The sequence below is a fragment of the Psittacula echo genome (genome assembly GCF_963264785.1).
Source record: "Psittacula echo genome assembly, chromosome: 1".
Lineage (NCBI taxonomy): Eukaryota > Metazoa > Chordata > Aves > Psittaciformes > Psittacidae > Psittacula > Psittacula echo.
Window position 1 is genome coordinate 41917460 of NC_137735.1, and position 14326 is coordinate 41931785.

General features: G+C 40.4%; 1 protein-coding gene across 2 annotated transcripts; it reads left to right on the top strand.

The window, feature by feature from the left end:
- The first annotated feature begins 1140 nt into the window (after positions 1-1140).
- Positions 1141-8287, top strand: CBR4 (carbonyl reductase 4). 2 transcript variants are annotated; one of them, XM_080616281.1, is made up of 6 exons: positions 1141-1217; positions 3870-4011; positions 4556-4676; positions 5132-5268; positions 5889-6023; positions 7404-8287. In XM_080616281.1, the coding sequence occupies exons 2-6, from the start codon at positions 3870-3872 to the stop codon at positions 7580-7582; spliced, it is 714 nt and encodes a 237-aa protein (XP_080472407.1). In that variant the 5' UTR covers positions 1141-1217; the 3' UTR covers positions 7583-8287. The 2 variants fall into 2 exon arrangements, with proteins under 2 accessions (XP_080472407.1, XP_080472406.1); XM_080616280.1 differs by lacking the exon at positions 1141-1217 and adding an exon at positions 2831-3110.
- Positions 8288-14326: the final 6039 nt, after the last annotated feature.

Sequence of the window (14326 nt, forward strand, 5' to 3'; positions counted from 1 at the left end):
AATTGCGTATCATGAAGCTTCTTTTGGAAATGGGAACTCACAGGTGTTTTGTATTTTGGGTTTATCTACCCTTTAAGTGTTTCTGACTTAACTCTACTGGTGTGGTGATTCCTCACCCGAGATATGAGGGATTTGGGGGCAAGGAAATGTGAAAATTAGAGACAAAATCCTCATTCATCCATTTGTATGTGTCTACATATGAAACACCTCTTTGTACATTAAGGGGGAAACAAGGATGGGATAGAAAGCTCCAGTTCAGAGTAAGGCAGCTACTCTGTGCCCCACATAAACTCTGGTAATGAATGCTGGGAGTAGGCATGAAGTGTGGTACGAGTGGACAGTACAAGTTAGACAGATGCTGCCCAGGTACCTAGAAGTAAAGCACAATTTAAAACTCACAGAATGGTTTGGGTTGGAAAGGACCTTAAAGCTCATCCAGTTCCAGCCCCCTGCCATGGGCAGGGACAGCTTCCACTAGACCAGGTTGTTCAAAGCCCTGTCCAACTTGGCCTTGAACTCTGCCAGGGATGGGGCAGCCACAGCTTCTCTAGGCAACCTGTGCCAGCCCCTCACCACCCTCACAGTAAAGAATTTATTCCTAATGTCTCATCTAAGGGTAAAATGAAAGTATAACGCCTTGTCCCTGTGTGAGCTGTGAGAGCAGAGGTGTACACAGGGCCAAAGCCATGGCAGTGGGCCTGCCTGTGTGTGTCTCCCTCTCCAGAGTGCAAAACCAGCATGCCCTATGGAGTGAGGATGTGCCTCAGAGGGTGCAGGATGGGGGCCAGCACCTCTGGGCTCCCTCTCCAGCAGCTACGGGCAGTAGTGGCTTCTGCAAACAGGTGGTTTCTCTACATCATTCCGTGCACCTGTGCCACCTGCGCTGAGATCAGAACTGGGACAGAAAGCAAACACAAAGCGCCTCAGAAACCAGCCGGTAAACTGAAATACGCCTAAAGCCGTTTTTCCCTCAGCCGCGCGCGCCGCACCACCTTCCCGATCGCGGGGACGGCGGGAAGCGCTCCAGCGCGTTGCGAGTGCCGGGAGGCGCACATCACGCTCAGCCGCCCTGACACCGTGGCACCGGCGCCGCGCACGGACTACGCGTCCCGGCGTGCACCGCGGCGGGCGGAGGGGCGCGCTCCGCCTTGAACCCGAGGGCCGGGACGCGCTGGGAGCGGGAGTTGGAGCCGTGCTGAGGCCGCGCAAACGCAGTGGTGGGCGTGGAGCTGCCGGGACGGTGGCGTTCAGGCGGGAGGGGCTTCGGTCGGGGAGGGTCAGGAGTGCGGCCTGGGGTCGGAGGAGGTTGGTGGGAGCCCAAGAAACGGGGGGCAGGAGTAAGGAAAGGTTCAGTGAGAGTGTCGAGGCTGGGGCGGTGCCCTGGAGGGGCAGTGTGGGCCGGGCTGAGGCGGCCGAAGGCGCGGAGGGGTGGGCGGCAGGCGGCCCGGGCACGGGTCAAAGTGTTGTGAAAGAAAAGGGCCGAAGAGGACAAAGGTGGTACAGGCGCTTGTGTGCTCTATGAGGCGACCTGGAAGAGCATGGTGCTCAAAGGATACTTGATTTTCTCCACCTTTTTTTGACCGAGGTCGTTCTGTGAGTGCAGTATATTTCTCCCAAGTCACAGCTCCAAAGAACCTGTATGGCTTGTCCTTGCGTAAACACACATTGTGTAGTGCTGTGTTGGAAGCAGGCGTTATGCTTTCCCTGTACATACCTGGTTAATGCACAAGGGGCTTTCACTATCCTTTCTGAGAGTAGAATCCATAAGGTTTTTTCCCTCCTCAAAGGGACCAGGAAGGGTAGAATGACAGGTTTTAAAAAAGCTTTCTTCACACAGACAGCTTTTTGGGTCCTGTGTAGCTGAGCATGTTCAGAATTATTCAGGAAATACATACATAGGTCTGTCAGCATTTATAAACAGCATATGATGGATCACTTGACATTGGTTGTGGGTGGAGGAGTTAGACAAGATGACTTCTAGAGATCCCTCCTAATCTATATTATTCCGTGTTTCAAATAAAAATAAGACAGTAGGTGTGCTCAGTGCTGGTAAGAACAAAATATGAAGGAGGAAATCTTAGTACAGCTTCGCTGCAATGAGTAGGCAAGAGCTTCCTAGAGCCGTTGTGGCAATTCTGGAAAAGAAGAGCTCAGTTATGATGGAGAAGGCAGACTGAGACATTGTTTCTAAGAAAAGAAACTGTCAGTAAAACATAGGTTGGTTGATTGTGCCTTTAGTCTGCTAAGGCAGTATGAGCTGTAGTTACAGGGGTGCAAGCTCTCTTGATTCATCTCTTGCAGTTTAGCTACCTAGTGAAGACAAGCCAGAAGACTAGTCTTTCTGGTGAGGCAGTGGTGCCCATTTTTGTCGCTAAGGAATTGTCTTCACGCAGGATATCTTTTTGTATGTGTTCCGTCGAAAGGGCCACCACCTGAGATGCAGGTATTTAATCCTCTTCCTGCTCTTAGGAAGGAGATTTCGGTTTGCCAGTGGAAGCAGACAAACACCTGTGCGTTGTTACAGAAAAGGACCTTTCAGGTCCTGTCACAGGAGACCAAAATCATTATGCCATTGCGTGAGCTGATGGTGTCCTTGTATGCTTAACACTCTGTGCTCTGCTGGTTATCACATATCAGAAAGGGTATAATAGACCTAATTAAGGCAACGGATAGGTTGGCAGGATGAAGAGCTTGGATGGTTTTTAGTGAGGTACAGAATTGCTTCCATATGTGAAAGAGTAACTAAATAGACCTGAAGGAGGACATGAGGGGAGGATATAATACAGAAGAGTAGCCTCTTAAGTTATGGACAGTAAGGGGGAAGATATGAGAAATGCTTAGTATTATCTAATCAGCAAATTAAGAACAAAAGGAAGTACTTTTCCACAAATAATGAAACTCGTTGCCTCGGGATGTTATGGAGACAAAGTATAATTGGGTTGAAAAAGGATTTATTCAAATGTATGGAAAAGAGATTCATTACTAGTGCTTAGATTTTTGCCTCTGGCTCCTCAGGAAATCCCACAACAGCTGGTTCGTTTCTATTGGTTGCAGAGTAAAAGATCATTCTAAAAGATCATCTTGCACTCCTTCCTAAACATCTAAGTGAGGTACTTCAGAATCCTTTCACATTTCAAAAAGCTTTTTTTTTTTTTTTCCTTCTGTTTTAAAATTTTTTCTTCAAAGGCAGAAACAAAAAACCCTAGGGCTAGTGGTAAAACATAATATTATGTAGTGTAATTTAGTATTAAATAATACAATATTGTGTAAATATGTGTAAATACAGTAGTATCAAGTCATGCTCTGTAATGTTTGCAGTGTGGATGTGCAGCACAGATACTTGGGGTGGAGTGAGATGTTGAGACTAAATGACTTTAGTACAGTAATAATGTTTGCAAGAACAATACAATTACAACTTCTGCGGGGCTTTGAATAAACTGCTGAATGATACATTATGGCTTTTAAATATATAAATCATATATTTCATCAACCTGTTAAGTTACCATAATGCTAGTATTGGTGCTCATGGCAGGGGGGGTTGAACTAGATGATCTTTAAGGTCCCTTCAAACATAAACCAATCTATGATTCTATTGAAATAGTAGATTGCACACATAATTTTGTTAGTAGTTCATAAATCATTAAGAATTAACTTGCATTTGTAGAAGTGGTGTCTTATTTACTTCAAGTATTTATTTTTTGGTGAATAGAAATGAACACATCAGTAATTCTATAATCTGATATTACAGGGTGCTACAAACTAGTAAAGGCTGTAATGTTGACAAGAACAGTGGTTATTCCCTTGCTATACTGACCTGGAATTCATGGTTTATTTGCAATAAATAAATAATTTGTGAATTATTTTTGCAGATGGGAAAGATTTGCGCCATTTTTGGAGGATCCCGGGGAATAGGAAAAGCTGTCGCAGAATTACTGGCACAGAAAGGCTGCCACCTGGCGATTATTGGTCGAAATCTGGAAGTAGCCCAAGCCACTGCGCGGAATCTTGGTGGTACGTTTGCTGCTGCTTTGCAGTTATTTATTCACTGTTCTGTGCTTGGGTAAATTGTAAAAGTCATAAGTCATTAAATAAACCTCATCGTTTAATGAGATGAAAAGGAAAGTAAAGGCTGAGGAATTTGGAAGAGAAGCTGTACAATTTTGTTTTCACAATGTTCATTGTGAAAGTGAAGTATGTTGCCTGTTCTATCTGCAAGATTCAAATCGTAAGATGAAAGGAATTGTTCAAGGCCACAACAGGGAGGTGGTATGAATTGAGTCATCCTTGGCTTCTGACCAAGCCAGAACTGAGACCAGTCTGCTCATGCTGAACTTCTGATTTCAAAAGGCCAAAAGTTTAAAACAAGGAATTGTCACATAACTAGTCAATACTTTAAAATTGTCTGTATTTAATTCTCTGGAGATGAAATAGGTTCCTCAAGTTATAAACTAGTTCAACATCTGTTTTTCCAATTGAGTTGATAAGTTCTGAAGGAGGTTTAGGAGCAACATACCGTCTTGTACTATTATTATGGTGTGCCTTTATTTCAATATAGCAGGGCATCTGGCAATTAAGTGTGATGTGTCCAGTGAACAAGAAGTCCAAAATGCTTTTGAGGAGATGCAGAGGAATTTAGGTCCTATTAACTACTTGGTTAATGCAGCTGGGATCAACAGGTTAGTTACTTGTTACAAGATTATATGTAACTCTAGGCTGACAGCTTCTTATTGTAAAGTGCTAAGGGGCTTTGCACTTACTGTGTTGTTAATGAGTACATCTGAAAACAGGATGAAGTGCTTACTGATGTTTTGTTCCTGATGACAGTAATGACATCTAAGATACAAGTTTCACTGTAGGTCCTGCATTCTGAGTTTGAGTTCCCCCTCGATTCTTCTTTCTTCCCCTTCTTCCCCCTGAAATAATCCAAAACAATGTTTGATACCTCTCTGCAAAGGAGGCTTTGTTACCAGAAGCACAGCTAGCTTTTTTTCTTGCAGTGTCACAGTTTTGAATGCTAGAATGTATAAAACCACATAAATCCCCATTGATACTCCATATTTTATTGTGAGTAAATGTGATCATTGGGGTTGCACAGTGAGTTCTTTCTGGGTGTGTTTTGTCTGTTTGTCAGGGATGGTTTGTTACTGAGAACCAAGACTGAAGATATGGTGGCCCAGATTCACACTAACCTTTTGGGAACAATGTTGACATGCAAAGCTGCTGTAAAAAACATGATTCAACAACAGGGAGGTGCTATTGTCAATATAGGTAAGTTCCTTATCTAACCGAGTGGAATTCTATGAACTAGTTTTCTAGGAAGGCTTAGCAGGTATAACATGTTGAAATGCCACTTGTTGCAATTGACTTACTTTCTTTGTAATTAGACATTCTGTATTTGGCATTTCTTTATGAATGCTTATTCTTTTGTGTAATTTCAACAACTTCTAAATGTAAAACCATCTTGTTTCAGTAATAAATGCCTCAAGAGATTGCATTTTATTGAATTAAAAAAAATGTTACCATTCTTTATCAGCTCTTTCGGTAGCTAAATCTACCAGCTGCTAGTCAGTAGCTTAGAGTCAGATGGGTACAGTTGGTTTCTTTCTGGTTTCTTTTTTTCTCCTGTGCAAGGATATTTTTTAGGAAGCATTTAATCTTCCTCTCCTGGTGCCTGTTTGTCAGCATAAGATATATGGATTCCACAAAAATCACAGATAATTGAGGGATTTGCTTATCCCAGCAGTAGGCTATAAAGTACATTAAGTAATATACTTCTAATTCCTTTTCTTGTAATCTCATTTTCCATTCCAAATATGAAACTAAAATGATGAAGCTGGTACGAGATTCCAAATTAGTCATTTAATCTTCTCTTTGATGTTTATTTCTAGGCAGTGTTGTAGGACTTAAAGGCAACTCTGGTCAAAGTGTATATAGTGCTACCAAAGCAGGATTAGTTGGATTTTCACGATCCCTTGCTAAAGAAGTAGCGAAAAAGCAAATTCGAGTCAATGTGGTTGCTCCAGGTAAATTTTGGGGGATTCCTACATCCTTGACTGTTCTTTACATCAAGACTGCTGGATATTTGCTGTACTCTGAAAGTAACTTAAGACAAATTGCTATTATTTTTATCAACTTCTGAAAATAAATGTTTTTAATGTATTTTTATAAGTTTAAAGTATAATACATTCTTTTACAAAACCCTCAGTCTTTTTAAGGGACCACTGAGAAATTTGGAAGAGTGTCTACCTGTCCCTCTGTCCATTATTACACAATAAATGTCTTTTGTTTTTCCTTTGTTCTTCCTTCAAAACCTGCCATCCTTGCCAATGGAAGGATTAGAACTAATCATAGACAACTGCCTTCATCTCCTGCTAGAGAATGCTTATATGTTATAAGGGTAACATGAAAGACCGCGAGAAGCTGGCATGAAAGCATCCCTGTCTCTCTCTGTAGCGAAACGAGAGAGCCTGGAAAGAAAGTTCTGTGGGGACAAGGCTGTGGTTTCACAAGATGATCTAGTCAAAGCAAACTGCCACCCATAAGGAAAAACCTTTTCTGTCTTTTCTGACTTTTTCCACTCACAGCTGTGTATTCTGCTGCTTGCCTTGTGCTACCTCTGATGCCTTTTAGACCGCTACATAAACCAGGTCATCTTGTGTACTAGGCAGGAAAAATACTCTTCATTGTTTAGTGAGTTGAGCTAAAGGGTCCAGAGCCATCATAAAGGGGCAGAGTTGTGCAGTGGAAAGCAAAATGGAGACTTTACCTTCTTGATGACAGCTAGAAAGCAGGTAAAATCAGCTCTTTTTGTAGCTGCAGCTTCCATGAAGAGAAGTGCAGCAGATGGAAAACTGAATCTCGGGTAACTGAAAATTTAAAGGACAGAAATGTCCTTTAAAAATGTCAAGAAATATTCTTCAAATGAGTGCTATAATAGAAATTATTCAAATGCTGTTGTAAGTCTAAAATGTAACGGAAACACTTGCAAGGTGTAGGGCTTTTTTTTTTTTTTTTTTCTCCAGAGATTCCATACTTGTGTCTTTATTGAGAATATTTTGGTGAAATGACTGTATTTTATCTTTCAGAAAAGTGATACTAAATATGGGCTTGGGACCCAATTTTAGTTATCCATTTTTAAACAAAACAAAAAACCCAAACCCAAAAGACTTTTATAGATCTGTGTTTTTTTGATTACTACATCAGTGCTCCCAAAACCAGAAGATGATTTTAATAGTTAGGTAAAAAACTGGTCTTAGCCATAAAATGATGTGGATTGACTTTGAAGAATGGTAGCTGGTGCTGAATCCTGGTAGCAGATTTCACTTTGGAGCATTCTGGGGAAAATCCACTAAAGAATTTTAGTTGAAGGTTAAGTAACTCTTCAAATACCTCTCCTCTCGTAGGCTTTATTCACACAGAGATGACTGCTCATTTGGAAGAAGATAAATTGAAGCAAGCAATTCTCCTTGGAAGATTTGGGGAGCCTCGTGAAGTTGCACAAGCTGTTGTCTTTCTTCTAGAGACCCCTTATGTTACAGGGAGTATTCTAGTTGTAGATGGGGGCTTGCACCTTATGACTTAAATACTACCTTCAATAAGTACCGACTTTGGTAATATATGAATATATACTGATTAAAGGGAGAGGGGTGAAAATTAGTTGAAGATTGATGTATATAATCGACTTGACGTTACTTAGCCAGAGGAGGAATTCAGCAGTGTTAAAGTCCAGCGTGTATATTCAGCTACCAGAAAGAGTTCATTTGGTATTATGAAGTCTGTGTGTGTGGTCAAAGGAGAGAGCCTGGAAAGAAGGTTCTGTGAGGACAAGGCTGTGATTTCACAAGGCAATTGTGTATGTAATGATTTGAAAAAGATCTGGTTTTGCTATGGTGATAGTTTTAAGTAACATGCTGATACTTTCTTAAAGCACTATATTTTCATGAAGTCATGTTCTGAATTTGGGATAAAGTGGAGATTTTATTCAAATTATCATGTTACACTAAAGTTAATAAAGTGTGGAGGCATGTTTATTGATTGGCATGTATGATTGCATCAAGTTTTTCATGTAGGGCAAAGATTGCAAATGGCATAATTTTTTATTCTTTTCAGCTAGTCCCTACAAAGTTTCCTTTCGGTTTTTGTTTGTTTGTAGATAGCACTACAAAGCTGTGAGGTTCTGGTTCCTAAGCATACCTGAATTGCCTTTAGGACATTTAATTATATGCAATATGCTTTTATAAAGACAAAACCTGCTCAGTTCCTTTCTTGAATGTATGTACAGCACTCAATCCAGTAGCACTTGTGTGTGTGTATATGTTGAAGGACTGTTGATTGATTATTGGAGTTGCTGATTTCTGTAATATTCTGAGTTTGATCTGCACATGCACTGATGTGAGCAATACAGCTGCAGACCTTGCTGCACAAAAGAATTTTCAGTGACTCAGTAGATGTTTAGAAAACACATATCACTTCCAAAGTGTGGAGTCAAGGTGTTTTGCTGTGTATCTTCTCGAACACCCAGCTCAACTGTTGTGTTGATGCTTTTTAATATGTATGTATAGTCAATAAAATAGCCATTTATTTTATTCAAAACAGCTTTTGAAGCAGAGTAATTATTCAGCTGTAAATGATCCTGACTGTTTATCTCTTCCTGAAAAATTACCAAAAATTTGACCTCAGGCTTTTCTATGGAAATCAAGTAATTTTTGATAATTGATGCTTTTATCATCTCTGAAGAAAACTGTGAATGTGGTTTAGGACCTTCACTTTTTAGCTCCAGTGTTCATTGCATGATGATCCAGATGTTGATTCAGCTTTTGAAATTGCTTCCCATCTTGGCACAAACCAAAGTACAGAAAGAAGAGATCTCATTGATAACTTTGTGTCTTTTTAAAGCCTGAGATTTTCTTCCTTTGTGCAGCTGAGCAATCTTGTCTTTGGGCCAGAAAACAGTGCATGTTCAAGCTTCTCGCAGGTATGTATTGAGAAATAGGAATGGTTCTGTTTTCAGGGGATTTTACAATTGGTTGTGTTACTACTTTGGAATATAAAATACCACTAAGGTAGTCCTTCCAGCAGTTCTTATCTTACTGTTATCTCCTTGTAGAGAGGTGGTGTTTGTTGCTGATGTTATTTGCTGACACTAAGCTGTGTTTGCACCAAGAATATAATTGTTGCTAATTATATTTCTCTTTAATAGAAAGAATTGGTCAGAGAATAGATGAATTCTTTTCAAAAGGCACTGGAGGTGCCTTCAGAAAAAGGTGAGGAAAGACAGCTGATACTCTATTTTTACTAGTTGAGTGGTAATATGTCAGTAACTTGGCTGCTGCCCATACCTGTCCTTAGTATGTTGTAAGCAAAGCCTGTGTGACACGTCTTAACCAGAAGCCAAAGGTAAGAAACTAGAAATAATTTCCTCGTAGTGAGTTCTGACCCTAATTGTTACTATCCCCTGTTTTGTTGAGTAAGGGAATGTTAAATAAGTTATTTGCAATGACATTTTTAGTTTATATTTGTGATTAAAGCCTGAATTTATTTTTAAAAAAAATATAAACCAACAAACCATAGGATGTTCTATGTTTTGTTTTATATTGCTTCCAAAAATAATGCCTAATTGTTTTGTCTTTTTCTGACCTTTACACTTACATTTCCAGAAGCTATGTAAGAACAGTAACTTGGTCCTGAATGATCAGTGGTCAACTTGGAGTCTATTTCCTTACCTATGTATTTAGGTCTGATTTTTTGTATTTCCCCAGTGTGAATTGTTCTCATCTATCTACAGTGAATTTAGTCTGCTGGTTTTAACACCGATTTTCTCAGGTCTGCAATTATTTTGTTTAATTCCTTCATCCCCTTATTACTTGGAGTAACTTCGTGCTACTGGAATGTACTGTGGGCTTCAGAAATTGCTGTTTCAGAACCCTTATGAATAGGTTGCACTTTGCTAGCCCCAGCATAGGTGCTTGTGGTGGTCTGTTGGCAGTCCGTGTCTTTAGGAGAGAATGACTGCTGATTCACACCCTTTCTTTTCTATCTTTAAACAATTTACTGACACAACAGCTCCTTCTTCTTGGCAACACTGCATCTTTAATGGTTTTTGGCAAGGGAATATGTCAGATGCCTTTCAGGATTTTAAGCGTGCTATATTAGATCTGCTTACTCTCATCTCTTTTTAGTCTTCAGAAGAACTCTAAAATGTTTATCAAACATGACTTGCCTTTACAAAAGCAACTCTGACTTTCCTAAGTATGTTTATGCAGTTGTTTTTATGGCTTTTAGAACAATTTCTGGCAGTTTGCTAAGTACAGAAAAATACAATTAATCTGTAGATTCCTGCATCCCTCTGGAATCTCTTCTGAAAAAACAAGTGATCATTCCACCCACTAAACTCCCAAAAGCTTGCTGTCACTTTTCCCGTTTTCCAGTCATTTGATAATGAGGCAGTTTTAACCTAAAAGTTTCCTTTAGAATTACGGAGTGATAGTCCCCAGCCCTGGCCGTGTGTCACTCTTCCTCTGTAACTCTGCTGATGTTTTGCTCTGAGGTGTAGACCCTTCATCAAGTTCCTGCATGGCACCAAACTCTGATTACAGGTTTTGTTTAGAGTTTGGGGATTTTTTTTCTCTGTGGCCCTCCCTTCCCTGAGCACTTTGCTTTTTGTTTTGATCTTCTGCTTTGCCTTATTAGGCAGGTTCCTGTTCCTGGGGCGCTATTTGGATGTGGATGCACATTTGTACATTGTTCCTGTATGTGCTGATCTGCCTATAAATTTTACATTCAGTGACCGATTCTGTTTGACTGCAAAAGCTGGACTGCTGGTTTTACAAAGATTGGCTTTTAAATTCTGGTAGCTTTTAATCCAGGTCAGCTTCCCTCTCCCCACCAAACCAAATCAGTTTGGTGGATGTATTTAAAATCACACTGAAGTTCAGTGTGCAATCTCAGTGTTGTCATCAAGCATTGCATCTTAGTTTTTGACTTGTCTGTTTGGTTTCATGTTAGCATATTTCCTTATTTTATGATGTTCCTTTTTATGGAAGTCTAGTAAACTTGGTCAATATTCTTGCAGAAATAGAACCACCCAAAGCCAGGCTTTGAAAACAGCATCTTGACTCAGCCGGAGGTGGGTGGCCCTGATCAGCTGCAGGGAAAAAGTATGTTAAAAAATCAGTCCTAGCCTGTTCAGCATGACAGTTATCCAACCTCCTGGTAAGTGCTGTCTTCATGATGGTTACACTGCTGGCCTTACAGACTTTGGATGTCATAGCTACTGCCATCATCCTAACTGAGTGGCTAATAATATTAACAGCAGAGTTTACATTATAAGGCCTGGAAACTGAAGCCATACCTGATCCGATGAAGCTAAGGTGTTGATATTTAGTATTATGACTTTCCTATATATTTTGTATCAATGTCTTACTTATTTGTCTTGCTCCCATCATGTTTCTGGTATGCCTGTTATGTCACTGTCCTTGATTTAGAAACAGACAGATCTTGTGCTGCTAGCATGTAAGCCAACTTACATAGAAATGGTTTGAGGGGTTTTTCTTTTTCGCATGTGGTGCTCTTGAGTAGCACTGCATGCTTGACTGGCTTACCATTGTTTCTCCATTGAGTTTGGGAAACTTCAATCCGCTCTCTTAATAGACATACAGAGAGTTCCTGTGATTCCATTCCTAGTGGAAGCGAGAGCATGTTTCTTCACCTGCTATCTTGCTTAAAATTCCTATAATCTCTTCTTAAATACATCTTCCTACTTTCTTGTTGTTGTTTAGAATGAACTGTTTTACAAACTCCCACTACTCCATGTTTCTGCAGTTCCTAAAGAATCCGTACCCCTCTGCCTACAGCTGTTTTCAGGCATGCATTGGAACTTTACTTCATCATCTGCCTTTGGGAGCATTTTAAAGAAAGCTGCTACCCAGGTCTGGTCTTTAACTTAGTCCACATTTTATTCCACATCTTTTCTCCTGCCCCACAATGGTACCTACGTGGCCTTTCACCATCTCCCAGAATTTCTGGAGAGATCACCAAGGCATGTTTTGAGGTGGCTGCTTTTGCAGCTGTCATTTAATTCAGCACACGGTCCTCTTGTACAGCAGCCCCCTTTCTGATTCATCCAGAATTATTGATTTGGGTTTTTTAACTGAGCTGGGTTCCTGCTTCAGAAGTGAAATCCTTGCTAAAAGACTGTGTGTTGTGGTATTTACTCATTTATGTGCCTTGCCTTGTCACTGCCAAGTTAGGTAATTTAAGACCGTTCTCCTGTTGATGTTTGATTCAGTTTAAACTTTGTAAGTAGCGGGATTTGCATGTTCTGGGCTTCAGTTGGAGCACGTTGTAGGCCTAGAAAGTTTATTGTTTTGTATCTCTTCTCTGCATTTTTCCAGTGTTTGGGAAGATGATGGACTGCTCTCATGCTTCCTTTCTCCTAGATAGGTCATTGGAGCCTTCCTTCTGCTTATCTTTCAAGAAATGTGTTTGTAGTTTATAACTTGCTGTAGTGAACTCACTGTGTTAGTCTTTTCCTGCTTCTGAGGCATATATTGCAAATCATGGACTGGATGGGGCCTCGAGCAACCTGGTCTAGTGGAAGGTGTCCCTGCTTATGACAGAGGGGTTGGAATCAGATGATCTTTAGGGTCCCTTCCAGCCCAAACCAGTCTGTGATTCTATGATTATCAATCATCAGTAGAAATTTCTAGCAGAACACAAACTGTTGGTGAGGGTTGGTTTGTTTCCTTGCTTGTTCTTTAAATATTGGAGCTATGAGTAGGAGCTATTGTGAGGGACAGCTTCTGTAGACTTTCTTTTATGGTAACACAAGCATATAAACTTTGCTGAGCTACCATGTGCCAAGTGAGCGAGTGTTACATCCATGAAGAGACTTTATTCTGGCCTCCTGAGGGCAGTGTATCCTAAGGCATTGCTACATTGGTAATGAGTTGGTTAGTATATCTATATCGTTTTAGGGAAGTGCCTGTGTAGATACAAAATTGATGGCTGGCATTGTTGTTACCAGTTTTGTAAAATCAAAATCCTACTTGATCTGGTAAGAAATTGCCAGTTTGGGTATGATGATGTCAAATGCGTTGAGACAATATACAAGTAAAAGCTACTGAATCTTCCTTGCTATCATCATACGCACATTGGGATAATGTCAGTGTGAGGAGGGGGAGCAGATGTCACTGAGCTAACTCTAAGCCAGAGGAGCTGTGTGGATGTTACTCCCCTTGCTCAGAGTGGGGTTGACACTGCTGAGGTGGCCTGGCATGTTGGCAGGTTTGGAACTGCTGTGTTATTTTGGAACAATTTGTTTAGGAATAGCTGCAAGCTGGTTATATGGTACTGCTGAAGCATGGCAGGGAAGCGATTTGATGTGTTATGAATTCTTATCTGCACATCACCCTGCGCTGTACTTCTAATGATAAATGCACTAAAAGTACATGTTGCACCTGTATATTGGAGGCTGTATTGTAAAGAAATCTCTGCATGTTGAGGACTTGTTAAAAACTTGAAGTTGCAGTGCTTCAATTCCTGATGCTGTTGGTCTGAGTTTTTAGCCTATTTTTTGGGGTAGTTGGTAGATTTCTGCTGAACATTTCCTGCAGCCTTATGAAACAATATAGACATAGCCTGGGTTTTGTGTGGATGCCATTTAATGTGCACATACGACTTTTGATGGTGAGACGTCTCTTGCAGCAGTAGACTGGAACTGCACCTCTTCTCTGCAGGTTCTTGTAGCTCTTTGTTGGAAGGCATATAGAACAGAGAGCACCTGTAGCTTATAGTTCACCATCATTTTCATGGCACCAAGTGGAGCTTACACTAAGCTTTCTGCTCTGCAGTGAAGCCATGTTCAGTTGATCTGTAAATATTACTGAGGTTAATTTACTACACATTTTTGCAAAGCTGTTTGCTAAGTTTTCTGTTAAATCCTTGCTTCTATTGGCAACATGGTGCCTTTTGCCTAGTGGAAAGTGGTTCTGGAAATTTACAAGCTGAAATCGTTGACAGCTGCTGTTGTTCCATACCTGAAATGACGTAAGTCACGTACGGTTCAACATCACTGGATTTACTAACAATTGTGCTGTTAGAATTACATTTGATTTTAGGTTTTTGTTTATTCTACATTAACATATGTAGAATAAACATGAATTAGTCAGAGATTGTATAGCTGAGGTTAATACAGAGTTTCATAAAACTTTTATTGTAGCTTTATTACAAAAATATTCAGTGAATCTGATTCTGAAGTGTTGTAGAAGGAAGTGAGCTAATACATTAATAAAACCAGAGTAGTCCATTATACTATAGAGTAGTGCAG

Excerpts from the sequence above, each read along its gene's own strand:
- CBR4 (XM_080616281.1), top strand. The coding sequence starts at position 3,870 with ATGGGAAAGATTTGCGCCATTTTTGGAGGATCCCGGGGAATAGGAAAA. Across the intron at positions 4,012-4,555 it reads CACTGCGCGGAATCTTGGTG|CAGGGCATCTGGCAATTAAG; the intron begins GTACGTTTGCTG and ends ATTTCAATATAG. Across the intron at positions 4,677-5,131 it reads AATGCAGCTGGGATCAACAG|GGATGGTTTGTTACTGAGAA; the intron begins GTTAGTTACTTG and ends TCTGTTTGTCAG.